Raw genomic sequence first — 27568 nt, forward strand, 5'->3', positions numbered from 1 at the left:
GCGCGGGGCGCAGATGGGCGGGGGAGCGGGCGGGCGCCTGGACGCGAGCCTAGGGTGCCTCGGTGCCCAGACGGCGGCGGCGTGGCCGCACGCGCGGCCCGGCTTCTGTCCTCGCGGCGCTCTGGCTCCTGGCACCCCACGCCATGCAGCCGTCCCCGCCGCCCACCGAGCTGGTGCCGTCGGAGCGCGCCGTGGTGCTGCTGTCGTGCGTACTCTCCGCGCTCGGCTCGGGCCTGCTGGTGGCCACGCACGCCCTGTGGCCCGACCTGCGCAGCCGGGCACGGCGTCTGCTGCTCTTCCTGTCGCTGGCCGACCTGCTCTCGGCCGCCTCCTACTTCTACGGAGTGCTGCAGGACTTCGCGGGCCCGTCGTGGGACTGCGTGCTGCAGGGCGCGCTGTCCACCTTCGCCAACACCAGCTCCTTCTTCTGGACCGTGGCCATTGCGCTCTACTTGTACCTCAGCATCGTCCGCGCCGCGCGCGGGCCTCTCACAGATCGCCTGCTTTGGGCCTTCCATGTCGTCAGGTGAGTGGCGGTGGCGCTCCTTTTCCAGGAGCCCCCGACACAGGCCGACCCCTCCCGGTCTTGCCCTCCCAGAGGCCGCGTCTAGGTTGGACACCCCCTACCCACAGCAAGCAGTGCCTGCTGGCTCCCCCGAGGCAGTCCTGGGCCAGCGGGAGGAGGCCAGCCTTGCCCGAGATTCGCTCCCGAGGGAGCCCCTCTGTGCCTGCCCCAGGGCACAGCCCCTTGGAGTAGTGGGGACAGAGTTCGCCCCCAGAGCCGGGCCCTGGTTCCTTGGACGGGGCTGGGGAGGACACTCTGAGCGCCTTGTGACCTGCTTCACTGTGTCCTGGCCGTCTCTGCTGCCCTTGGGGAAACAGGCTGGGAGACGAGTTAGGTAACTGTCCCGGGCTGGAGAGCCGGCAACTCCCAGTCCCACGCCACCACCCCACCCCAAGCCACAGTGAGCTTGGTGCACTCCGCCACTCCCGAGCTGCCGTGTTTCTGCTGTACAGTTTACAAAGGACTGTCCTTTTTATTCTGTCTTTGGTCGTTTCTAGCCTCAGGCCCCAGCCCCTTGTATTTCTGTTCTAGATGATCTTGACTTTCCAGAGTTCAGCTATTCTGAGATTGAGGGCAGGAGCGGAGGGCTGGTCTGGGAGTCTCGGAGTCCGCCTGGAGTCTCTCTGAGAGTGGGGAAAAGCCAAGACCTTACTTTGCGATTCAAGCATCTTTCAAGTAAGCCTCGCTGAAGAGAGTCGGCCCTTCCCTGGGGAATGTCAGGTTTTGAAAATCTCATGACGTCCTGTGCTGTGCTGAACTGAGGGCAGGAATCCTAGGGGCTGTTTTCCTTTTCTCCTTCTCCCAGATCAGAGCATCAGATACTGCCCTAATTATAGGTCCTTTCTATTAAAAACTTAAGTGCCTTCCAAGGACTGCAAGCACAGTCAGCACTTTGGCAGAGACAGGTCACCTGGGTGTCACACGGCGAGGCTACAGGGCTGTAAGGGTCGCTTGACCTTCAGTTGTGCACTGAGGCCGGCTGGTCCTTGAGAAACTAAGTGACCTGCTTCTCAGCTGTACAAGTAAAAAATCTTTGCAACACATCATCCAAACCGAGGCTCAGATGCTGCAGATGGAATAGGGCCCTGCCTTGCCCTCCCGGCAGCATCCCATCTGACCCTGTCTGGGTCCCGTGATGGCTGGCTGGGTGTGGGCCCCGAGTACACAGGAGATCGTGTGTACTTGGAAGGAGTCGAGGCTGTACCTCTCTTTGCAAGAACCTGTTCTCTTTCCCTTCTTGTCTTTAAAAATATTGAATACAGTATTTTTCTAAATGGTAACAGAACCTGGTCCAGCTTCTGTGGAAAAGAAGGATTGCCCAGCAAACCTGAGTTGGGGGTTTTTCTGTTCGGTTCTCATTAGGGACCCTCTAGGGGGGTTTTCTGTGTTGTTCAGGAGGGGCTTCTTTGATAAAGAAGTAGGCCCAGTGTGGTGGCTTGTACCCGTAATCCCAGCACTTTGGGAGGCCGAGGCAGGAGCATCGCTTGAGCCCAGGAGTTCAACTGGCCAACACAGTGAGGCTTTGTCTCTACTAAAAATTAAAAAATTAGCTGGGCATGGTGGCGCATGCCTGTAGTTCCAGCTACTTGTGAGGCTGAGGTGGGAGGATCGCTTGAGCCTGGGAGGTCGAGGCTGTAGTGAGCTATGACTGCAGACAGAGCAACACCCTCTCTCAAAAAAAAAGAAAAAAATTTTTTAAAAATGAAGGAAAAAGAAAAGAAAAAACAAGCAACGTATTCATCTTGTCTGTTGAATGTGACCTGCCTGCATCTTAAAAGAAAATAAAATAAAATTATCTGTATCCAAGCTAGAGAGGGAGTTTGACAATTTATTCTCTGGAGTTCTCAGCACTCAGACTTCGCTAGTCTAAGGGAATTGGTTAAACCTGTCTAACAGGTTCATCTGTTAACCTAGATCTTCCCAGACTGTATTGCCAATGACCTTACTAAGGACTCTCCAATGTATTTCTTTGGAATATTAGTTTATTGTTTGCAAGATCTATTGATGTGAGAAATATCACCTTTAGGCATAGACTACATGATTATCCACTTTTTAACCATTTCATATTACTGGAATTCAGTCCTCTTCAAAGCTTTCAGTTTCGGAAAGTATTTTAAAATATGACAACACAGAAGGCTGACATCCTTATTCTAATGTGCGTTTAGGAATTGAATTGTTTTAAACCCACAAATATCCTGAAAAATGGACAAAGGACATACTCAAGCAAAATAGTAACAGCAGTTGAAAAATATATGTCATATACCATTAATATGCAAAGCAATACAAGTTATAACAGTAAGGTACCATTTCCTCATTTAATTTGAAGGAAAAAAATAGTAAGGCAGAGTTGGGCATGGTGGCTCATGCCTGTAAATCCCAGCACTTTGGGAGGCCAAGGTGGGCGGATCACTTGAGGTCAGGAGTTTGAGACCAGCCTGGCCAACATGGCAAAACCGCGTCTCTACTAAAATTACAAAAATTAGCTGGGCGTGGTGGTGCATGTCCCAACTACTCAGGAAGCTGAGGCAGGAGACTCGCATGAACCTGGGAAGTGGAGGTTGCAGTGAGCCACGATCGCGCCACTGCACTCCAGCCTGGGTGATAGAGCGAGTCTCCATGTCAAAAAAAAAAAGGCAGAATACAAACATGATAAATGCCAGTTTCACTGGCATTTTTCTACAGTATTATTGATGGTGTGAATTGAAATAGTCTTTGTAGAAAGTATTTGGTTCATACCCCTTGATCCAATAATCCTATTTACCAAAGCCTAGTCTAATGAGATAATCTAAAATATGTACAAAGCTGTATGTACAAAGGTGTTTGTGAGGCACTTATGGTGAGAATTTGGAAGTGACCTCAAGGTCCAACAGTGGGGGAACAGGAAGTTAAGAGTCTACCCTCCCCTTCTGAAATGGTATGCAGCTCTTTGATACTGGTTTTGAATTCTGTAAGTCATTTTTTTTAATGATACGATACAATGCGAAGTGACAGAAACCATTGCTAACACTGATTACAGCCACATAAAGGCAGGAGGTTAGAGAGAATCCTGCATGTGCACAAGTTCCCAGGAGAGCACCTGCGTGGCCCCCTTTACAGAGAGAGGAGGGCAGTCTAGACCTCATCCTCAGGAAATCACATTTCAGCATGAGCTGTGTCTGGCCCCTGATGTTTGCAGAGTGCTGTTCCATTCGTTAGCTCACTGATCACCAATAACCCAACAGGGCCAGGAGTGGTAGCTCACACCTGTAATCCCAGCACTTTGGGAGGCTGAGGCAGGAGGATCACTTCAGCCCAGGAGGTTGAGGCTGCAGTGAGCCGAGACCACCACTGCATTCCAGCCAGAGTGACAGAGTGAGACCTGTCTCAAAAAAAAAGAAAAAGAAAAAAAAAAGTAACCCAACAGAATGGATGGGTGGGGTGATTACCCTCATAGCAGATGTGATGGCCCAGGGCTACGTAGCTAGTAAGGTATTGTGGGATCTGGCCAGCAGCCGGCAATGCAATGGGGCTCTCTCTTTGTTCCCAGGCAGATCGGCAGGTCAAGAAATAATAGACACACACAGGATAGTGAAAGCTGGGTCCAGGGGGGTCACCGCCTTCTGGTCCCGCGGTGCCAACAATGCACTGGATATACCAGCATTTATTATTAAGTTTAGTGAGGGCGGGGGTAGGTTAGTGAGGGATTTAGGGTCATTTGATTATGAGGTGAGATGGTCACATGGGGATGAAGTAATTCTTTAACATAACATCTGTATGCAGAAGTACAGTATACAGGGATAAGAATTTACAATATAGTGTGTGCATCAGTAATTTCTAACAGAGCCTTAAAACAGAAATACAGTCTTTTCATAACCTATGATTAGCAAGATATTAATCAGCAGTAACAGTTGCAGCAAAAGCTGGTTACAAACAATCCATAGAAACAGGACGTGAAGCTAGACAACCGGTTAGACCAGAAATTCTCAGAAGGGAGTATGCCATAACCCTAAAGAGGCCTAGAAGAGCCCTGGGGTGTTTATAGGTGAGGGCGTTTATAGCCCTATGTTGTCCATATGGACAGGCACACCCCATGAGTCCGTTTATAGGCTCTCCACAAGGTCGCATTCCATTCCCAGAGCTATGAACATCTGTTTTTCTGGGATAGGAATCTTGGTGATGTGAAACCTCCCTGACTGCACGTCCATTCATAGGCTCTCTGCAGGGGGAAGCACATCACGCGCTGTTGGCTCATTCTGGCAGTCCAACCTGGCATTGTCTTTACACAATCCTGCATGCAATTTTGTATTTACAATAATCAGGAGCATTTCATCTTTTATTCCATGGCAATAGTTTCAGGGAGTCTCCCTTCAGTAAAGGAGAGGCTCAGAGTTAGAATCTACTTCTGACCCAGTCCAAGACTCCTTTTAGGAGTCTATGTTGTCTTTTGGCTGTAACAGGTTTTAAAAACTGAGATACAATTTCAACAATCATTTATTTTTAGGTTGGGCACAGTGGCTCACGCCAGTAGTCCCAGCAGTTTGGGAGGCTGAGGTGGATGGATTACTTGAGCCCAGGAGTTTGAGACCAGCCTGGGCAACATGGCAAAATCCTGTCTCTACAAAAAATTTAAATAATTAGCCGAGCGTGGTGGTGTGCAGCTGCAGTCCCAGCTCCTCAGGAGGCTGAGATGAGAGGATCACTTGAGCCCAGGAGGCAGAGGTTGCAGTGAGCTGAGATTGTGCCATTGTACTCCAGCCTGGGTGACAGAGCAAGACCCTATCTCAAAAAAATTAAAATTAAATATACATTTAAAATTATATATATTTAAATACATATTTAAAATTATATATATTTAAATACATATTTAAAATTATATATATTTAAATACATATTTAAAATATATATTTAAAATATATGTATTCAATATTATATATATATTTAACATTAAATGTATATTTAAAATATATATATTTAATATTAAATATATATTAAATATACATTAAAATTAAATATTTTAAATATATATATTTAAATTAAATATATATTTTAATAAATATATATATAAATTTTATATATATATATATATTTTTTTTCCCCCCCACCCAAGACAGTTTCACTCTTGTTGCCCAGGCTGGAGTACAATGGTGTGATCTCTTGGCTCACTGCAACCTCCACCTCCTGGGCTCAAGTGACTCTCCTGCCTTAGCCTTCCAAGTAGCTGGGACGACAGGCATGCGCCACCATGCCTGGCTAATTTGGTATTTTTAGTAGAGATGGGGTTTCACCGTGTTGCTCAGGCTCATCTGAAACTCCTGACCTCAAGTGATCCACCCACCTCAGCCTCCCAAAGTGCTGGGATTACAGGTGTGAGCCACCGCAGCTGGCCTTTATTGAGATTTTTGTCCATGGACTAACAGTGTCCCTGATAGCAAAGGAAAATCTTGGCTTGTATGTTGACTTAATTTTCATATATCTTTATTCTCCTTCCATCTGAAACAGTTCTCCCACCTTTCTTGGTGTTTTATGATACTGACGTTTTTGAAGAGTACAGTCCCGTTATTTTATAGAAAGCCTCTCAATTTGGGTTTGTCTGCTGCTTCCTCATAAGTGGGTTCAGGTTGTGCATTTTTGGCAGGATATCCCAGAAACATGTTTTTCTCATTGCTTTCTACCTGGTGGCCAGCAACTTGGACGTATTCCCTTACGGGTGATGTTAACGCTCATCACTGGGCTAAGGTGATATCTGCCAAGTTCCTGCACTGCAAGTTAACTCTTTTCCCTTTTGTAGTTAAGAAGTGTCTTGCTGAGAGACAATGGTGGCTCGAAAGCCTATCACGTCTCCAGCTTTCACCCAAGCGTTTCGTGTCCACTGATTCTGACAGCATTTTGAATTTTTTGGTGGCAGTTGCTTTTTTAAGGTTGTGTGAGATACTCAATGTTCAGGGGAAGTCCCTGTGTTTAAGAAGTCCCTTTCTACTCTGTCTTAGCTGGTGAGGCGGCTGCCACAGACGTCCTTGTCTTTGACTTTCATGTGGTGTGCCTGAGTGGCTGTGTGTTTACCACGCCCACCTGAGGGAGGCCAGAGCTGCTGTGCAGGGGGTCATTTCCCCACCTCCCACATAAGGGGACCTGCCTTTCCAAGAGCGGCGCAGCCCTTCCTCCCCGCACGGTGGTGGGCGCCAGCGTGATGCCAGACCAGGGTCAGCAGGGGCGAGGTGACCACCCCCTCCACCAGGACCTCCATGGGGCCAGGCATCAGCTGTATGGCCTGTGAGCAAGGGGGGTTGCTAAAGGGTCGGGACAGCTTATTTGGGGGTCAGAAGGAAGAGTCCTGGCCGACCCGGTTCGTCTCGGGCATCTCTGAGTTTCTTCTGGCCCCGCTGAGCTGGGGGCAGGTGTGGGTATGACTCCAGCAGGGTCTAGCCCCCGTGCCTCTCACACACACGTTCATCCACCCTCTAGGGTTACAGAGGAAGCAAGAGTCTGTGACCCCCCATGTTTGCCATAAAAACCCTGCTCTGGGGGCAGTGGGAAGTCCCAACGTAGCAAAAAGGGGAAACCTGGGCCTGGAGCTGGAAGGTTGTCAGAGTTCTCTAATTTGTTTTTTGTTTGTTTGTTTTGAGATGGAGTCTAGCTCTGTCACCCAGGCTGGAGTGAAGTGGCGCGATCTCGGCTCACTGCACCCTCCACTTCCTGGGTTCAAGCCATTCTCCTGCCTCAGCCTCCCATGTAGCTGGGAATACAGGCGTACACCACCACGTCTGGCTAATTTTTTTGTATTTTTAGTAGAGATGGTGTTTTACCATGTTGGCCAGGCTGGTCTCAAACTCCTGACCTCAAATGATCCACCTGCCTCGGCCTCCCTAAGTGCTGGGATTACAGGTATGAGCCACCATACCTGGCCTGTTTTTTTTTTGTTTTGTTTTTTTGAGACAGAGTCTGGCTCTGTCACCCAGGCTGGAGTGCAGTGGTGTGATCTCTACTCAGTACAGCCTCTACCTCCCAGGTTCAAACGATTCTCCTGCCTCAGCCTCCCAAGTAGCTGGGATCACAGGCATGCGCCACCACTCCCAGCTAATTTTTGTATTTTTAGTAAAGACGGGATTTTACCATGTTGGCCAGGCTGGTCTCGAACTCCTGACCTCATGTGATCCACCCGCCTCGGCCTCCCAAAGTGCTGGGATTATAGGAGTGAGCCACCGCACCCGGCCTGAGTTCTCTAATTTGAAACGAGCTCACCGTGGCACTGCAAGGACGAGCCAGTGGCAGAGCTGGCCCGTCTCCCCAGGCAGTGGCATCTGAATGAGGGATGGATGCAGTGGCCACATGAATAGTACCCCATGTCGGCCACTACTCCCGAAAATATCAATCATTGAACTGGTTTCGTTTATTTCCCCATAAAAGTTTTCTGAGGTGACGGGTGAAGGTGGCAGTGCTGTGTCCCTGTGTGCAGCAGGAAGCTCATGGCAGAGCGCTGAGCACCAGCAACTTGGCAGGAGGTGTGAGAACTCAGGCTGCCCATCCCTGAGCTGAGGGCTACAGACGGTGGCACTAGGGCATGAGTGTGCATCTGCGAGTTCCTTTAGACATTCCTCTCCCCTTCTGCAGTTAAAGCTGCAGAGTGACCTCGTGGTAGCCTGGCCTAGGGGCTGACTCCCTGAACTTCTCCTAAGTCCTGACCCTTCTGCCCCTGGAGCTGGACAATAAGTGTCCATTGTTCCCAGGGAAGAAACCTCCAGGCAGCCTCTCACCAGGCCTCACTCCCTACAGCTGGGCTTCCCCCAGCCCTGCTCTGTCCTGAGGTTTTTAAATTGGCAATATTGTTGCACAAGAGTTTGGTTCTCAAAGCATTTTCTGAGTTATGTTAACATCCCCAGGTCTCATGGTACCTACACCAGGCATTGTGTTTGGCCCAGAGAAGGGGCCTGCTTGTTTTCCTCCTGGCAGGTGCCAGCCCCCAGAGATCTGTAGGAAGGATGAAGTTTGGGGTGGGGAAAAGGTACAGGAATCCCAGGGTGGGAGCAGGTGATTGAGCAGACCCTGCCTTGAGCCCCCTTCAGTGTAACCTCTGACCCCTTCCTGGCAGCAGGGATGGCATTCTAAGGGTCTTTGAAAACCAGTGGGCTGCTTTTCAATATAACTGTCCATTTGTGTGTGAAGTGGAGGTGTGTCTCCCTGTCTGCAGGTTCCCCCACCCTGACTCTGGTGGGGACAGGTTCCAGGAACCACACAACAGAAGATCCCCAGTTGGGCAGCGCTGGGAACTCCCAAGGACCCGCTCTGAAGGGCAGGGAAGCCGAGAGCATTGCTGTCCTGGGGACAAGTGGCCTGCCTGTGGTCATCTGACCGACACCACGACACCACGCAGGGGAATTCAGGTCTCGCAGATGGTTTATTCACTGCTTGGCTAATCCCCGGCAGTACTTCCACTTCCTTTCTCTGGAGCACACTTAAAAGGTGTTGAGTTCCAAAAAGGGCTAAGCTCCTGACAAGTATGAATGGCTTTTTGTCATTTTCTCCTCCATGAGCTGGTGGAGGGTCCCGGCCCAGCTTTGCCAATCTGGGCATTGTGGGGGTAGGGAGTTTCCAAGTCATCCCTGACCTCTGAGATTGGGGGCCCTAGGAGCTGGGATAGTACCGCCTGCCAGGACACATGTCTCTCCCGCCTAGTCTGTAGAAAGCCTCAGGCTGCCCTAACAAAGTACCACAGCCTGGGGGCTTAGACAACAGAAATTTATTTTCTCACAGTTTTGGAGGCTGAAGTGCAAGGTCCAGGTGAGGGCAGGACTGGTTCTTCCTGAGGCCTCTCTCCTTGGCATGTATATGGCCATCTTCTCCCTGGGTCTTCACTTGGTCTTCCCTTTGTAAAGATCTGTGTGCTCATCACTTCTTGTTTTTGTTGTTGTTTGTTTTTTTGAAGACAGAGTCTTGGCCGGTCATTGTGGCTCACGTCTGTAATCCCAGCACTTTGGGAGGCCAAGGTGGGCGGATCACCTGAGGTCAGGAGTTCAAGACCAGTCTGGCCAACATGGTGAAACCCCGTCTCTACTAAAAATACAAAAATTAGCCGGGTGTAATGGTGGATGCCTGTGATCCCAGCTATTTGGGAGGCTGAGGCAGGAGAATCGCTTGAACCTGGGAGGCGGAGGTTTGCCATGAGCCAAGATCATGCCAGTGCACTCCAGCCTGGGAGACACAGTGAGATTCCATCTCAGAAGAAAAAAAAAAAAGACAGGGTCTCACTCTCACCCAGGCTAGAGTGCAGTGGCACAGTCACGGCTCACTGCAGCCTCAACCTCCTGGGTTCAAGCGGTTCTCCCGCCTCAGCCTCCTGGGTAGCTGGGACTTCAGGTGTGTGCCACCACGCCTGGCTAATTTATGTATTTTTTTGTAGAGACAGGGTCTCACTTTGTTGCCCAGGCTGGTCTCAAACTCTCCTGGGTTCAAGTGATCCTTTGACCTCCCAGAGTGCTGGGATTACAGGTGTGAGCCACCACGCCCAGCCTTTCCTCTTAAGTTATGACCACAGAGGTTGTTAGGTTAGGTTCCACTCTGATGACCGCATTTTAACTTAATCACCTCTTGAAAGACCCTGTCTCTCAAATACACTCACATTCTGAGGTTCTGGGGATTAGGACTTCAACAGATGAAATTTGTAGGGGACACAATTGAACCCTTAACGGCCTCTGAGTGGGGAGGAAGCCGACTTGGAGTCTGGCTTTCATTTCTAGGCAAATACAAGTTGGAACTGGGGCCCAGGTACCTCCGGGAGAAGCTTGCGGTGCCCCTGCCAAATCAGAGTTACACACGAGGTGGCTGTCCCGGGCTTCCTCCGTCCAGGCAGGCTCAGCTTGGCCTCCTCCCAGCCTCAGAGTCACAGGTTTAGACAGGAGGGGCCTTATGCGTCACCTGCTCTAACCCACATCCCCACCTTGCACCCCCACCCAGCACCTGTCATGGCACCCCCTGAACATGGGCACTCACCTTCTGTCGGTGGAAGCTGCCTATTCAGCCCCCAGATTTAGGACTGGGCAGGACCCCGCCCATTCCTCCGGCATCTAACCACTTCACCACCACCAGTTCCTCTTCAAGACTTTTTAACCATTTGAGGATAGCTCAAGGCCCAGCGTCTCTTTACATGCTCCTCAGGTGACCTGGCACTGGCGCCAGCTTGTCAGTCTCAGGTTTAGAATGTGAGCTGCAGATGTCCACTCACAGGCAGACAGCACCAGCCATTGGCTGTTCTGAGCCACCCACATCTGAGCAGCAGGACGACTCCTCCAACCACATGAATTTCTAGGTTGTAATCAACCAAATCCCTTGGTCTTTTTCATATGTGCAGTTATTAAGCCGTGTGTTACTTGTTCTGGCTTTATTTTTTGGGGTGGTGGCTTCCCGTATGAAGGGGGGAAAAACTGTTAGGTGTTACATGTCAGAACTGTGGGGTTTTTTTTGTTTTTTTTGTGTTTTTTTGTTTGTTTTGCTTTTTTTTGAGACAGTCCCACTCTGTCGCCCAGGCTGGAGTACAGTGGCGCGATCTCGGCTTACTGCAACCTCCACCTCCCGGGTTCAAGTGATTCTCCTGCCTCAGCCTCTCCAGTAGCTGGGATTACAGGTGCCCACCACCACGTCCAGCTAATTTTTTTGTATTTTTAGTAGAGATGGGGTTTCGCCATGTTGGCCAGGCTGGTCTCAAACTTCTGACTTCAGGTAATCTGCCCACCTTGGCCTCCCAAAGTGCAGGGATTACAGGCGTGAGCCACCGTGCCCGGCTACATGTCAGAACTGCAATACGCATTTCTAGAAAGCAGGATTTATGCCACACATGTGTTTGTGGAGCACCTATCAGATTTAGACTACCTGCAGCTCAGGGTGGCCCCCTGGCTGGAGAACTGCCCTGTTTATCCTTCTGAGAGTTCCAGATACACCAACTTTCTCCTTACCCTGTAGTCAGGAACTTGGGGCACTGTCATCTCCTTATCGTTTTTATCCTATGTCTGCTAGTGTCCTGGAGCCAGCTTGAGAGACCCGATTGTTCCATTTTAGGGAATTTTGTGAGCTGATTGTTAGATACAACCAGTATTAAAAACTAGATTATATTAAAAACAGAGCTGGGCATGGGGCTCCTGCCTGTAGTCCTAGCTCCTTGGGAGGCTGAGATGGGAGGATCACTTGAGAAAACATAGTGAGATCCCATTTTGAAAAATAATAGACTGGGCATGGCGGCTCTTGTCTGTAATCCCAGCACTTTGAGAGGCCAGGGCGAGAAGTTAACTTGAAGCCAGGAGCTCAAGACCAGCCTGGGCAATAAAGCAAGACTTTGTCTCTACAAAAAGCAAAAAATAAGCCGGGCATGGTAGCATGTGTCTGTAGTACCCCCTACTCTGGAGGTTGAGGTGAGAGGATTACTTGAGTCCGAGATTTGGAGGCTGCGGTGAGCCATGACTATGCCACTGCACTCCAGTCTGGGCAACAGAGCAAGACCCTGTCTCTAAAATAATCATGCTTTTTTTTTTTTTTTTCGAGACGGAAAAAAAAATTTTTTTTTCCTCTGTCACCCAGGCTGGAGTGCAGTGGCACGATCTTGGCTCACTGCAACCTCCACCTCCCTGGTTCAATCAATTCTCCTGCCTTAGCCTCCTGAGTAGCTGGGATTACAGGCACGTGCCACTATGCCCAGATAATTTTTTTGTATTTTTAGTAGAGACGGGGTTTCACCATGTTGGTCAGGCTGGTCTCAAACTCCTGACCTCATGATCCGCCCGCCTCGGCCTCTCAAAGTGCTGGGAATAATAAAATAAAAAAAAAAAGCCATAAATACTCAAAGCTCATCGTGTCATAGCTATTTTGCTCTTTACATGCTTGAGGTTGTTGTGTCTATCATATCTCTGTGGTGAAAATATATATATATATAATATTATATATATAATTATATATATATATATATATATATATAATATATATATAATGGTGTGCTATGTGCATCTGTTCCCAGCCACATGTGTTGGTGGCTGGAAATTGGCCATGGTGGAAGTATTTACACATGGAAGTTGGCAAAGACTACAAATCAAGCCTTGATTTATTGCTTTGTTGATTGTGTAGAGCAGAGGTCAGCAAAGTTTTCCTGTAAAGTAAGTGTTTTCAGCTTTGTGGACCAGGCAGTCTCAGTTGTAACTGCTCAACTCTGCCTGAAAGCAGCGGTAGACAATCTGTAAATGACTAGGTGTGCCTGTGTTGCAATAAAACTTTATCTAAAAAAAAACAAACTGTGGGCCAGATTTGGCCTGAGAGCCACAGTTTGCTGGACCCCTGATCTAGACTTAAGAAAGTAATGGAGAAGACATTAAAGGTATAGATTAAACTTAAGTGTTACTTATCTCTGAGCTTAAGAAGAGATGGCAGCTGTGTTGGGGCAGGCAGAAAACCCAGTATGTAAAAAAGAGGTAAGGAGAAGAGACAGGATCATCGAGCAGAAAAAAATTGAGGAAACAGTCTCCCAGTGTGGGGGGAAGAAAACTCGTACCTGATTCAGCAAAGAAGTTGCTCATGTCACCAACCAGTGACATGAGCAACCAACATATGTCTTGTTTTCTATGGCTTCCTTATTTCATTTTCATCTCGTTAAGGGAAATGAAAGCATCAATTAACTTCATGCCACGGAGCTCTCTCATTTGCTGATTGCATCCACAGGTTGGCAAAATCCAGGGTTTGGCTGAAATCAACAAAAGCATTCTGTGAGAATCAATTGGCTGCACGAAATGGACAATAAAGAAGGAGTATTATTATTGTATACTTTATTATTATTTATAAATTGTAGGCTTCACATCCTGCAGGTGAAATTTATACATTTATATGTGTGTGTGTGTAAACATGCATACATGCACACATGCATACGTCTATGTTTTTCTGGAGAGCCAGTTGTGAAATGTTCCCAACACACCACTGTCCATGCCTGTACGTGAGTCAGTCTGGCCCAGCCTGCTTTGCAGGATCAGTGGACCATTCCACCCTCTCCATTCCCACCGGCTCCCTGATTCTACCTCTTACCTCCTCTCTCTCAAATACCACCCTCTGGCAGCTTCTGGCCCTCACACAGCTGCTCCTTCTGTGTGTTCAAACAACCCCTCCCTATTGATCAGGCCCATATTCTTTTATTCTTTTTTTTTTTTTTTTTTTTTGAGACAGGGTCTCGCTCTGTCACCCAGGCTGAAGTGCAGTGGCACAATCTCGGCTCACTGCAACCTCTGCCTCTCGGGTTCAGATGATTCTCCTGCCTCAGCCTCCTGAGTAGCTGGGATTACAGGTGTGTACTGCCACGCCTGGCTAATTTAAACCCACATTCTTAACCCTTTCAAAACCCTCTGCCTATTTGACCTTCCCTTTGGTTATTTCCCAGCACAAACTCAGTATCACAGAAGAAATCTACCGCTTTGTAGCTTTAGTACTGCAACCCTAAAGTTACAGAGTGTGGTTCCGTGTGGTCCCCCGGTTTCCCATGAGGGCCCGTCGGGATGCAGAGGGAGCCCAAAGGAGTGCTGTGCCGACCGTGACCCTCCCAGGCCCAACTCAGAGGGGAATCCCCTATTTGAGTAACCCCAGCTCCAGACCAGCCTCCTGCAGGGGGACTGTTCCTACATACAGTGCTCACCTCCTTCCCAGAATTCCTTAGCGGAATCCTGCAACTGTAAAGTAATGAGGAACAGCACATTATGACTAGAGGATTGGCGTGGTGGCACTTGAAGAGCCGATTACTTTTTTTTTTTTTTTTTTTTTTGAGACAGAGTCTCACTTCGTCATCCAGGCTGGAGTTCAGTGGCACAATCTCAGCTCACTGCAACCTCCACCTCCTGGATTCAGGGGATTCTCCCGCCTCAGCCTCCCACTAAGCTGGGATTACAGGGACGCACTACCACACCTGGCTAATTTTTGTATTTTTGGTAGAGACGGAGTTTCACCATGTTGGCCAGGCTGGTCTCGAACTCCTGACCTCAGGTGGTCCACCTGTCTTGGCCTCCCAAAGTCCCAAAAGTCCTGGGATTCGGGCATGAGCCACCTCGCCTGGCCTGTCATGAGTTTTAAAACAACTCTTTTTTTTATGGGTGTTGTGTGTGTGTGTGTGTGTTTGGTTTTTTTTTTTTTTAAGACAGGGTCTTGCTCTGTCACCCAGGCTGGAGTGCAGTGGCGTCATCTCGGCTCACCGCAACCTCTGCCTCCCAGGTTCAAGCGATTCTCCTGCCTCAGGCTCCCAAGTAGCTGGGATTACAGGCATGCACCACCACACCCACCAATTTTTGTACTTTTAGTAGAGACGGGGTTTCACTATGTTGGCCAGGCTGGTCTCAAACTCCTGACCCCAAGTGTTCTGCCCACCTTGGCCTCCCAAAGTGTTGGGATTACAGGCATGAGCCACCACGCCTGGCCTTTTGTGGTCTTTTTGCTCCTGTGTCTTTGTGACTTCCAACAGGACATGCTGCCTCCTGCCACCGAGGCCACTGAGGGTGATGTGACTCTGAGGGTGATGTGACAGCCCTCCTGCCCTTCCCTACAGAGGCCAGTGGGGACTGGAGAATGCTGCAGAGGGGATGGTTGGCCAGGGCCCCTCTGTTCTGGAAGCATCCTGCATGAGGCCTTCCCAGTCCCAGGGAACTGACTTTTCCCTTCCATCCTCATCCCTGCCCGGCCTGCTCTGCCAGCCCTGCAGCATTTGGGAGAAACCCTTGAAGCACAGTTCTCCTGGCCTCATTCTGGCCTCAGATTCATGTTGAACTCTGATCTCATAGTTATCATAGTATCATTCCTGTTTACCTAAGGCTTTGCGCTCCAGGCACCTGACCTAGGACAGGGGTACTTGTGTCTTCTTCCCAGGACAGAAACCAGACGGGCCCCACGCAGCACTAGTGTCTGCACCACAGGCCTGAACCCTGGGACGGCAGGATGTGACTTACAACAGTCACGACAGCAGCAAACACTCACACACCTGCCTGGCCCTGTGCTCTGTACACACATGTATACAAAACTCTTTTTTCTTTTTTTGAGATGGAGTCTCACTCTGTCACCCAGGCTGGAACGCAATGGCACAATCTCAGCTCACTGCAACCTCCACCTCCTGGGTTCAAATGATTCTCCTGCCTCAGCCTCCCAAGTAGCTAAGATTACAGGTGTGCACCACCACGCCAGGCTAATTTTTGTATTTCTGGTAGAGACAGGGTTTCACCATGTTGGCCGGCCTGGTCTCGAACTCTGTACACACATGTATGCAAAAGGAGCTGGGCACACGCTGGGAGCTAGCTGTCCCACGTCACTCCATTCTAATGCCAGTCCCCGAAGAATTCTAAAGTAGAGCCAGGCTCCCAGGGCAACACCTACCCCTTCTTATTTTCCAGGGCCACTGTGCCATCCAGGCTCTGGAGAGCATCCCCTTTCTGAAGGGCGTCCTCCGTCATTTTTGCGAAGGCTGACATTGCCGGGAGCCATGGCCTGACCCCGATGCCTCTTTCTCTCCTCCTTCCTCAGCTGGGGGGTCCCGTTGGTCATCACTGTGGCAGCCGTCGCCCTGAAGAAGATTGGCTATGACGCCTCGGACGTGTCTGTGGGCTGGTGCTGGATCGACCTGGAGGCCAAGGACCATGTCCTGTGGATGCTGCTGACAGGGAAGCTGTGGGAGATGCTGGCATATGTGCTGCTGCCTCTGCTGTACCTCCTGGTCCGGAAGCACATCAACAGAGCGGTAGGCGCTGCCCTCAGAGCTCAGGGCCCTCTGTATGGCCGCTGTGCCCAGGTGCAAGGCCTGGCATTGAGTTTGGCCACCCGAGGGGACAGGTTGCATCTCTGGGGACAGAACCAGTGATGGGCCAGAGGGGACCAGGCACTTACTGTGCACCAGACACCATGCAACACGCTGTGTTACACAGATCGTGCATTGGTTCCCGCTGCCCCATTAGGAGCCGGGTCCTGTTACTCCTTTGTAGTTAAGGAAACGAGGCTTAGCCGATTAAGGGCCTGTGGGGGCACAGGGCTGCTGCGGACAGGGTTGCTGTGTCCTCGGTCACGGCCCTCTCCTGCCCCCTGGTGGACGGCCTGTGGTGGCTGCTTAAACTTGAGGAATTTAGCTAAAAGGCAAGGACGGACCCAAGGCTGGGCTGCCCCAGGGGAAGGGAGGACTGTGGAATTTCACAATCAGTGATGCAAATAACTCACCTAACTTTTCCTAGTGATTTATTATATCCTAAATGGCAGGGGTTTCCGGAATTCAGAAATGAGTAGGCTGGGCTGGCTGGAGAGCCTAGGAAAGAATGGCTTTCCTCTGACACCTTGGCCCAGTTCCTCCTTGTTCCTGCCTCCCAGTCTGCACATGTGGAACTAGGGGCTTCCTCCTGGCCACAAGCAAACGCCTGCAAAAGGCCACAGATTAACCCATTCTTTGATCCACTCGGTCACTCATTCTGTATGTTATTTTAGTTTTATTTATTTATTTATTTTTGAGACAGGGTCTTGCTCTGTCGCCCAGGTTGGAGTGCAGTGGCACAATCTCGGCTCACTGCAACCTCTGCCTCCCAGGTTCAAGTGGTTCTCCTACCTCAGTCTCCCAAGTAGCTGGGATTATAGGCACGTGCCACCACACCCAGCTAATTTTTGTTCTTTTAGTAGAGGCAGGGTTTCACCATGTTGGCCAGGCTGGTCTGGAACTCTTGACCTCAAGTGATCCGCCCACCTCGGACTCCCAAAATGCTGGGATTACAGGCGTGAGCCACCGCGCCCGGCCTCATTCAGTATGTTTTTACTGAGCATCTCCTAGCACCAAAGTGCTGTATAGCATGGGAGTTCATCTTGAGGACTCGGACTTGGATCCTGCCCTCCTGGAGAGAGGCAGAAGTGCAAGTAACTACAGGCAAAGATTCAATGTGAGGAGTGGCTGGGGCAGTAAGATAGGTCCAGAGGAAATGCTCTAAATTTAGACTTCCGGGCTCATCCTGCAGGCTTGCTGGCGTGAGTCCCTGTGTTTCTATTTGCCCTCTGAGTTTTCAGGGCTGAAATTGTAGGAGGGTGTGTACCCATCTTGTAGGCCATTCTGTCCTCCCAGCAGCCATTTCTGAGCCAGGATGCACCTTGCAGCTGTGGCCTTCTGGACACCTAATCCCCACCCTCCACTCCCGTTGTGTCTTCTCGCGTCAAGACCTTTAGTTTTCTCTTTTCTTCTTGCTTGGAAATGTAACCAGTTCTCACCCGCCCTAGACCCCGCTTCTGCCTCAGGTGGAGTCCTTGCTGGAGATGGTTGTGGGACTTCCCATTGGTCTGAAATCTTTTTGGACTGGGTGCGGTAGCTCATGCCCATAATCCCAACAATTTGGGGGGCCGAGGTGGGTGGATCACCTGAGGTCAGGAGTTCCAGACCAGTGTGGCCAACACAGTGAAACCCTGTCTCTACCAAAAATAACAAAAATTAGCTGGATGTGGTGACACACGCCTGTAGTCCCAGCTACTCGGGAGACTGAAGCAGGAGAATCACTTGAACCCAAGAGATGGAGGTTGCGGTGAGCCGAGATTACGCCACTGCACTCCAGCCTGGGCGACAGAGCAAGACTGCACCTCAAAAAAAATAAATACAAATTAAAATTAAGGCTGGGCATGGTGGCTCACGCCTGTAATCCCAGCACTTTGGGAGGCCGAAGCAGGTAGATCACCTGAGGTCAGGAGTTCAAGACCAGCCTGGCCAACGTGGTGAAACCCCGTCTCTAATACAAATACAAAAATTAGCCGGGCATGGTGGCAGGTGCCTGGAATCCCAGCTACTGAGGAGGCTGAGGCAGGAGAATCACTTGAACCCGGGAGGCAGAGGTTGCAGTGAGCCGAGATTGCACCATTGTACTCTAGCCTGGGCCACAGAGCAAGACTCCATCTCAAAAAAAAGAAAAAAAAAAAAATTAGGGCCGGGCGCGGTGGCTCACGCCTGTAATCCCAGCACTTTGGGAGGCCGAGGTGGGCGGATCACGAGGTCAGGAGATCGAGACCAACACGGTGAAACTCCGTCTCTATGAAAAATACAAAAAATTAGCTGAGTGTGGTGGTGGGCACCTGTAGTCCCAGCTACTCAGGAGGCTGAGGTAGGAGAATGGTGTGAACCCGGGAGGCGGAGCTTGCAGTGAGCTGAGATCGCGCCACTGCACTCCAGCCTGGGTGACAGAGAGACTCCTTCTCAAAAAAAAAAATTAGCTGGTGTGCTGGTGCATGTCTATAGTCCCAGCTACTTGAGAGGCTGAGACAGTGAGGCAGGAGGATCACTTGAGCCTGGGAGTTCACTGTATTCCAGCCTGGGTGACAGAGTGAGACCCTGTCTCAAAAAAAAGAAAAAATGAAATCATCTTTTGTCTTCTTCTAGACTTTTATTAGTAGTTGGTCTCCTGCCCAGGTGATGGATGCCCTCCTCACCTCCTCTTCTTTTCCACTGCCCTGGAAAGTTTCCGGGACCCCTGGTGAAGTATCCCAGGCACTCCGCCAGGCCCTGCCCAGGACTCTTCTCTACAGATGCCCTTTGTGTGTCTTTCTTTCTGCCTTTCCTTTGGCAGGGCAGGAAGCCTGCGGGGCTGAGGCTGACCCTTACGGGTGACAATGGGTCCTCTTTTCCAAATCAGCAAGTGTTTCAGAAAAATGGGATAGAAGTGGGCAGGGAGCTGAGAATGTGCTAGTTGCCTCTAGCTAGGAATGAGCCAAGAATCGGTGAGCTGGGACAGGCACTGCTAGGAGCAGACAGTAGCCAAGCTAGTGGGCAGTTCCTGCAGCTGCCCCACCCTGTAGCTCCCCTGCTGGTTTCGGAGGGGTGAAGCGGGACTGCCAGCTCCCTGGGCTGCTGCTAAAAGCCACAGGAGGAGGAGGAGGGGAGGGGGAGGGGGGTGGGGGGACGGGGAGGAGGAGGAGGAGGAGGGCGGCTCTGAGCAGGTTAGTTGCAGAAGATTGGGGGCTGAGAGATACCAAGATGCAGCAGTGACTCCACAAGACACCAGGTGCTGGCAGAATACCTTGGGCGTCTCCCCTCCCCTGGGCCTTCAGCATCCCAGGCACAGGACCGGCTCAAAAATGCATTTTTTGTTTTTGAGGCAGCGTCTCACTGTGTTGCCCAGGCTGGAGTGCAGTGGCTCAATCTTGGCTCACTGCAACCTCCACCTCTGGCTCACTGCAACTTCCACCTCAGTCTCCTGAGTAGCTGGGACTACAGGTGTGTGCCTCCACACCTGGCTAATTTTGTTTTTGTTTTTGAGGCAGAGTCTTGCTCTGTTGCCCAGGTTGGAGTGTAATGGCAAATCTGAGCTCACTGTAACCTCTGCCTCCCGGGTTCAAGCAATTCTCATGCCTCAGCCTCCCAAGTAGCTGGAACCACAGGTGTGCGCCACCATGCCTCGATAATTTTTTTGTATTTTTAGTAGAGACAGGTTTCACCATTTTGGCCAGCCTGGTCTTGAACTCCTGGCCTCAAGTGATCCAGACCATCTTAGCCTCTCAAAGTGCTGGGATTACAGGCGTGAGCCACTGTGCCCGCGCCTAGCCTAATTTTGTATTTTTAGTAGAGACGGGGTTTCACCATGTTGGCCAGGCTGGTCTTGAACACCTGGCCTCAAGTAATCTGCCCGCCTCAGCCTCCCAAAGTGCTGGGATTATAGGCGTGAGCCACTGCGCCCCCGCCTAGCCTAATTTTGTATTTTTAGTAGAGTCGGGGTTTCACCATGTTGGCCAGGCTGGTTTTGAACACCTGGCCTCAAGTAATCTGCCTGCCTCAGCCTCCCAAAGTGCTGGGACTACAGGCATGAGCCACTGCTCCTGGCCAACGCCCAGCTAATTTTTAAATTTTTTGTAGAGACAGTGTCTCACTCTGTTGCCCAGGTTACTCTCAAATTTCTGGGCTCAAGCGATCCTCCTGCCTTGACCTCCCAAAGTGCTGCAATTTTAGGCATGAGCCACCACTCCTGGCCAAAAAAAAGCACATGTTCATCATGAGCACTTTCATCTATTTTTACAAATTCAGCTTTGATCTGGAAGGAATCTCCTCCTTCCTCTCATGAAAGACACTCCCAGGAGGAAAGCCAAGGCTGGCTCAAGCTCACGTTTTTGTTCTCCTTCTGGAGAGGAGGTGGGTGGGCTGGGGGTACAGCAGGCCCTCCCTGTGCAGGGAGGGGGCTTGCATTCTGGAGGGGAGGACGATGATAAGCAATAAGCCCAAGGAACAAGGGTGAATAACATCATGGGACTGAGGGTGAGACAAACTATGGGAAACAGACTAAAATAAAGAGCGGAATGTGAGGATGGGACTATCTAGGAAGTGCACGTGCAGTTATTTATGTATTTATTTATTTACTTATTTATTTTTGAGCTGGAGTTTTGCTGTTGCCCAGGCTGGAGTGCAGTGGCGCGATCTCAGCTCACTGCAACCTCCATCTCCCAGGTTCAAGCGATTCTCCTGCCTCAGCCTCCCAAGTAGCTGGGATTACAGGCACGTGCCACCACAACCAGCTAATTTTTGTATTTTTAGTACAGATGGGGTTTCACCGTGTTGGCCAGTCTGGTCTCGAACTCCTGACTTCAAGCAATCTGCCCGCCTCGGCCTCCCAAAGTGCTGGGATTCCAGGCATAAGCCTTTGTACCCGGCCTCTGTGCAGTTTAAATAGGGGTGTCGGGCCTTATCCAGAAGGTGCTGCTTGAGCAAAGTCTTGAAGACGGCCGGGGGGAGCCCTGGGGACAGATGGAGACAGGCATTCCAGAGCAAGGGAGCAGCCAGTGCGGAGCCCTGGGGCGGGGGTGCTGCGTGTCTGCAGCATAACAAGGAGGTTGGTGTGGCTTCAGGGTTGGCCCCACTGTGACCATAAGAGTTGGCCCCGCTGTGACCGTAAGGAGCATGTGGAGTAGGGAGCGCTGAAGAGCTCCGAGTGGAGGACTCGCTGGAGCAGACTTGGGTTTTCAAGCAGCCCTGCTGCTTCTGTGTTGAGAATGAACTGTAGGGGGGAGCAGGAGGGGGTGGCAGAGGCGGAGGAGGGAGCCCATCCAGAGACATGGTGACGTGGCCTGGACACGGGGGCGGTGGCAGAAGGTGGCAGAAGTACCCAGAGTCTGGATCTGTTTTGAAGTTAGAGGTCGGCACGGTGGCAGCTGATGCCTGTAATCCCAGCACTTTGAGAGGCCGAGGCAGGAGGATTGCTTGAGTTCAAGAGTTTGAGCTCAGCCTGGGCAACACAGGGAGACCCTGCATCTATTTTAAACAAAAAAAGAGGGCTGCAGGACTTGCTGAGGATCAGATGTGGGCTATGGGACAAAGAAAGGGGTCAAAACAGAGCCCCAAGTCTTTGGCCTGGGCGACGAGAAAGCTGTTGTTTCCATGAGCTGAGACCGGGAAGGGAGCATTGGCCTCAGGGGTCAAGATCCATCTTCTGTCTTGGATGTGAGCTGTTTCAGATGACTTTGAGACCTCCCTGTGGAGGTGGGGACTGGACGGAGGATCTAGCAGTCAGGGTTCAGGAGAAGGATCCGGGCTCCACCACACATCTCCCCTACCTCCCTGAGCTAGTTCAAGTCCCTGGGAAGACCTGGGCAGCCTGGGTGGACGTGGCGGGAGGGTGCCTATCCACTCAAGTCTGCCCTCGCTGTCCCCACACAGCACACCGCACTCTCTGAGTACCGGCCCATCCTCTCCGAGGAGCACCGCCTGCCGCGCCACTCCTCCACGGCGGACAAGAAGCTGGTGCTCATCCCGCTCATCTTCATCGGCCTCAGGGTCTGGAGCACCGTGCGGTTCGTGCTGACCCTCTGTGGCTCCCCGGCCGTGCAGACGCCGGTGCTGGTGGTTCTGCATGTAGGTCTGCCCTCCCTGGCCCTTGTCGTCCCTGCCGCCAGAGGAGGCACAGCCTGATTCCTTCCCGCAGCACAGTGGCTGCACCCCAGTGTCGGCCAAGGCACAGCTGCAGGGAGGAGCTCGGCCCCACTGTGCTGTGCCTTCCTCTCTGCCCGAGACAGGACCTTGAAGAGAGAAGGCAGAGTGGGATCAGTGTGGTCCGGGGTGGTGAGGTGCTCACCAGTGACCTAGGAGTAGCCTTAGGAGAGCTGACTGATCTTGGGTCCTTCCCAGCCAAGAAGACCTGGAGCCCTGCTGAAGGCCCATTGCCAAGGTCATCCCAGATCAGCCATGGCAGGGAGGATGGGGGGAGGTTCTGGGGTACACAGCACTTCCCAGCTACCCCATGTGTGTGCATGTATGCGTGCGTGCGTGTGTGTGTGTGTGTGTGTTAGCCATTTCTCTTTTTTTGGGAGGGTGCGGGGACAGAGTTTGGCTTTGTCACCCAGGTTGGAGTGCAGTGGTGGGATCTCGGCTCACTGCAACTTCCGCCTCCTGGGTTCAAGCGATTCTCCTGCCTCAGCCTCCGTGTCGCTGGGACTACAGGCGCCCACCACCAAGCCCAGCTAATTTTTGTATTTTCAGTAGAGGCAGGGTTTCACCATGTTGGCCAGGCTGATCTTCAACTCCTGACCTCAAGTGATCCGCCCACCTCAGCCTCCCAAAGGGCTGGGATTACAGGTGTGAGCCACCGCACCCAGCCTAGCCGTTTCTCTTAATTGGAACAGCGCATGTGTTTCTGAGACCAGTTCCAGCCCCATGCTCACGGCTCCTTTTCTCCCGACAGGGTATCGGGAACACGTTTCAGGGAGGTGCCAACTGCATCATGTTCGTCCTCTGCACCCGCGCCATCCGAACTCGGCTCTTCTCTCTCTCTTGCTGCTGCTGCTCTTCTCAGCCTCCCACCAAGAGCCCGGCTGGCACTCCCAAGGCTCCCGCGCCTTCCAAGCCAGGAGAATTTCAGGAATCCCAAGGGACCCCAGGGGAACTTCCAAGCACCTAAGCTTTTGTCCTTTCTAGTTCTGTGCATAGGTGCTGCCTTCCTGGGGGTAGGCACTTCTGTGAGTCCCTGCTGCAGGGGCGGAAGTGCATGTCTGCTGCACCAGAAGCCCCCGCTGTTGATGCTCTCGGCTCCATCGGGAGAACAGCTGCCGACTCAGCTTCTTCTACCTCCTAGATCCTCAGGCAGCAAGTTCCACCGGTACCAGTGTCCTGGCCCATGGGTGGGCGTTCATCTGCATAAGGGTAGCAATGAGATTCAGGGAAACCAGTGGTCCACGATTGCGGCCACAGTGCCTCCACCCAGTGGACCTTGGTGTCCTGAGGACCACACAGCACTGTTTACAATTTGAGGGACCCACATCTGTGCACCTATCCTCTGTGTGATTAAATAAGCTGTCAGGGGCCCTCAGAGATGTGTCCCCATCCAGACATCATGGAGCAGATTCCTGGCTGGTCAGGGTGTTAAGATTCTCTGGAGAACCCGGCTTTCCTTGGAGACTTTGCTCAACAGAGGAACCAGTGGCCATTCACCAGGTTGAAGGTTCCCCTGAGGTTGCATGGTGACCACCAGGGGTAAGCACAGCCCAGCGCAGCTGCTCAGGGACAGCAGTCTCCCCGGGCCTCCTGGCCTCTCCCTCCGTGGGCTGCTAACCCTTGCTGTAGCTTGGGTTTGAGTGTTAAGCACAGGCCAGAATCCACACTCCTGTCCCCACCTGTCAATCACTTCAGACACAGGTTCCCTCCTTCCAATTCCAAAGCTGGAACAAGGGCAGGAAGAGGCGTCTCAGGGAACCCCCGAAAACCCCACTGTCTCTCCAGCTCCTTTCTTAGAATCCTCCTGTTCTTGGGGAGACCAAAGGGGATGAGTGGGGAGGGGTTCTGGCTTATTTACTTCTTAGTTTAGTTTTTTGTAAGTAAAGTGGCCGGAGAGATGAGTAATCCAAATACGATTCCTCAGGCCGGGCACGGTGGCTCACACCTGTAACCCCAGCACTTTGGGAGGCCAAGGCGGGTGGATCACCTGAGGTCAGGAGTTCAAGACCAGCCTGGCCAACATGGTGAAACCCTGTCTCTACTAAAAATACAAAAATTAGCCAGGCATGGTGATGCACGTCTGTAATCCCAGGTCCTTGGGAGGCTGAGGCAGGAGAATCTCTTGAACCTGGGAGGTGGAGGTTGTGGTGAGCCAAGACCACACCATTGCACTCCAGCCTGGGCAACAAGAGTGAAACTCGGTCTCAAACAAACAAATACGATTCCTTCCTAAAGGTGAAGGTTTTAAGATTCAGAGTCAGTTTTTGTTTTGTTTTGTTTTGTTTTTTTAAAAAGGAGCCTCATTCTGTCTCCCAGAGCTGATGTGGTGGTGGGTGCCTGTAGTCTCTACTACTCAGGAGGCTGAGACGGGAGGATCCCTTGAGCCCAGGGATTTGAGGCTTCATTGAACTGGGATGGCACCACTGCCACTCCAGCCTGGGCAACAGCAGGACCCTGTCTCAAAAAATTAAAAAAAAAAAAGGATTCAAAAGGATTCAGCTGTTTTGTATTCAGCTGGGGTAAGTGGCGGCATGGAGCATGGAGCGATTATTTACATTTAAAAGAAAAGAACTGAAAGTAAGCACCTGTATCTCTATTTTTATTCTGTGGCTGTTCCACAAACGCTTTCGTCTTATTTCAGAAAACAGCTTCTGTGTTCAGTCACGGGAGCCGTCGGCAAAGAATGGAAGTGGAAATGCTACCTCCAGGGTCTTGGTGAAAGTACAGCTTTACCTGATAGGTGATTTCCCTTGGAATCCATCAGAACTCGACAAAGCATGATTTTCTGAGCCTAGTAAAATGGTTCTAAATCAAAACCAAAGTCACGCTGTGCTGCCGATCCCTGTTTGACTCTCAAAACCAAAATCTGTATCAGGAAAGGAATAATCATTTAGCAGACTGAGTCCAAAATGCTCACTTTTGGTTTCCTGTGAAAATGGATTTCTTTTTGTCTCTTTCTTTCTTTCTTTCTTTCTTTCTTTTTTTTTTTGAGATGGAGTCTCACTCTATTGCCCAGGCTGGAGTGCAGTGGTGCAATTTTGACTCACTGCAACCACCGCCTCCCAGGTTCAAGCGATTCTCCTGCTTCCCAATCCCAAGCTGCTGGGATTACAGGCATGCGCCACCATGCTCGGCTAATTTTTTGTATTTTCAGTAGAGACGGGTTTTCACCATGTTAGCCAGGCTGGTCTCGAACTCCTGACCTCAGGTGATCCACCCACCTCAGCCTCCCAAAATGCTTCGATTGCAGGCATGAGCCACTGTGCCTGTCCAAGAAAACAGATTTCTTGATGGAAATTAGTGAGACAGACATCCCCTTAGGATTGAAAGAGAGCTCTGGGCTGCTCCAGGGAAAGCCACTTGGCAGAAATAGCCTCTGTAAGTGAATTCTGGATTCCCCTAAAGACATTACAGCAAATCTCTGGGTATGTCTCTGGTAAAGACCTTCACTTGAGCTTCTAGAAGGGAGCGAAAATTCAGGAATTTGCTTGCTGCAAAAGAGAACATGATTAACAGGTAAAAGAGAAAAGACAATATAGGCCACAGAGGAATAGTGTTAGGATCAACCCTGCTCAGCAGGGGCCTCTGGAGCCCTCCCTGCTGTACCGAGCTGAGACATGGCTCCCCAGATGGGCTGGCTGTGGTCAGGAAAGGCCTGTAGAGGGAGCTGAGGGCTCAGAAAACACCTGCTCCGGGTGCCCGGGCTCAAGTTCTCATTCCATTTCTTTGATGCCACTGGCCACTGTATCTGCTTTTGTAAAAACCTCCAAAAAGTTACACATCGGGTATCTCTAGTCAGCTTCCTCCGCTGCCCACCTCTTGCCACAGATGAATGATCACTGTGAATGGTGGTGACCAGGTGGGCAGGGCAGGGGCTTGTCTAAGTGCCTTAGCCCAGGCCTCTGGCCCACCGACCTCGAAAACAGCAATATCGCCTCCTTCTTAGATCCAGTTACCAAGTCAGTCTAGCTGGGTGGGTAGTGCTCAGACAGAAAGGCTGGATGGGAAGGAAGTCACATCCTAAAAGTCCAGGAGGGGGCCAGGCGCAGTGGCTCACGCCTGTAATCCCAGCACTTTGGGAGACCAAGGTGGGCAGATCACCTGAGGTCAGGAGTTTGAGACCAGCCTGGCCAACATGGTGAAACCCTGTTTCTACTAAATATACAAAAAAAAAAAAAAAAAAAATAGCTGGACGTGGTTTCGTGTGCCTGTAGTGCCAGCTACTCAGGAGGCTGAGGCAGGAGAATTGCTTGAACCCAGAAGGCAGAGGTTGCAGTGAGCCGAGACTGCACCACTGCACTCCAGCCTGGGTGACAGAGCGAGACTCTATCTCAAAAAATAGAACAAGTCCAGGAGGGACTGTTACTTCTGTTACTTCTTTTTAGTGTATTTATTTTTGTGAGGCAGAGTTTTGCTGTCTGGAGCATCACACCCAGTCTGGAGTGCAGTGATGCAAGCATGGCTCACTGCAGCCTCCACCTCCCAGGCTCAAGCGATCCTCCCACCTCAGCTCCCTGAGAAGCTGGGACCACAGGCCTGGCTAAATTTTGACTTTTTGTAGAGACAAGGTTTTGCCATGTTGCCCAGTCGGATCTCGAACTCCTGGGCTCAAGCGAGGAGCTGTTACATCTGATCAGGACAAAAGGGGCTGTGCTCCTTGGACACTTTGCACAGCCCCAGTGGGCTTCTTTCTCCTCTGTTAGTGTGGTTAATGTTCATCTGCCTGCATCCCTGAGTCACCCAAGTGTAACCTCAGCCATAACACGTACTGCAGCCGGAACGGTGTCCTCAGCTCAGCGTCCCTCTCCCATGCACTTTCTGAACTTTGGTCTTTTAACCAGGTTTACCAGCCGCTTTCTGCCTCTTTGTGCTTTTGAGGTTTTTTTGGTTTGTTTGTTCTGTTTTGTTTTTAAATAAAGATTATTATTTGGCCCAGGCCAAGGGTGCAAACAGAACTCTTCACGTGTCCACGACAAGAAAAATTGTTTTTACAAACTTCTAGTCGTGGCATCAAAAGTGTGAGTTTTTGCACCTGCAAAATTGTAATGCAAGCCCTGACTGGGTGGAAGCTGAAGTCTTGCTGTTTTAAATTAAATAAATAAATTATTTTTCTCCTA

The 27568-nt window shown here is 50.9% G+C and overlaps 1 protein-coding gene across 1 annotated transcript; it reads left to right on the top strand.

Moving 5' to 3' along the window:
* On the top strand, positions 1–27568 carry GPR157 (G protein-coupled receptor 157). Its single transcript, XM_019011790.4, has 4 exons — positions 1–526; positions 16058–16271; positions 22182–22376; positions 23203–27568. Exons 1-4 carry the CDS (start codon positions 144–146, stop codon positions 23416–23418), a joined length of 1008 nt encoding a protein of 335 aa, XP_018867335.2. The 5' UTR covers positions 1–143; the 3' UTR covers positions 23419–27568.

The sequence above is a fragment of the Gorilla gorilla genome, chromosome 1 (assembly GCF_029281585.2).
Source record: "Gorilla gorilla gorilla isolate KB3781 chromosome 1, NHGRI_mGorGor1-v2.1_pri, whole genome shotgun sequence".
Taxonomy (NCBI): domain Eukaryota; kingdom Metazoa; phylum Chordata; class Mammalia; order Primates; family Hominidae; genus Gorilla; species Gorilla gorilla.

Bases quoted from the DNA above. Each gene is read 5' to 3' on its own strand.
- GPR157 (XM_019011790.4), top strand. From the start codon at position 144: ATGCAGCCGTCCCCGCCGCCCACCGAGCTGGTGCCGTCGGAGCGCGCC. The intron at 527-16,057 runs GTGAGTGGCGGT...CTCCTTCCTCAG, and splicing joins TGGGCCTTCCATGTCGTCAG to CTGGGGGGTCCCGTTGGTCA. The intron at 16,272-22,181 runs GTAGGCGCTGCC...GTCCCCACACAG, and splicing joins GGAAGCACATCAACAGAGCG to CACACCGCACTCTCTGAGTA.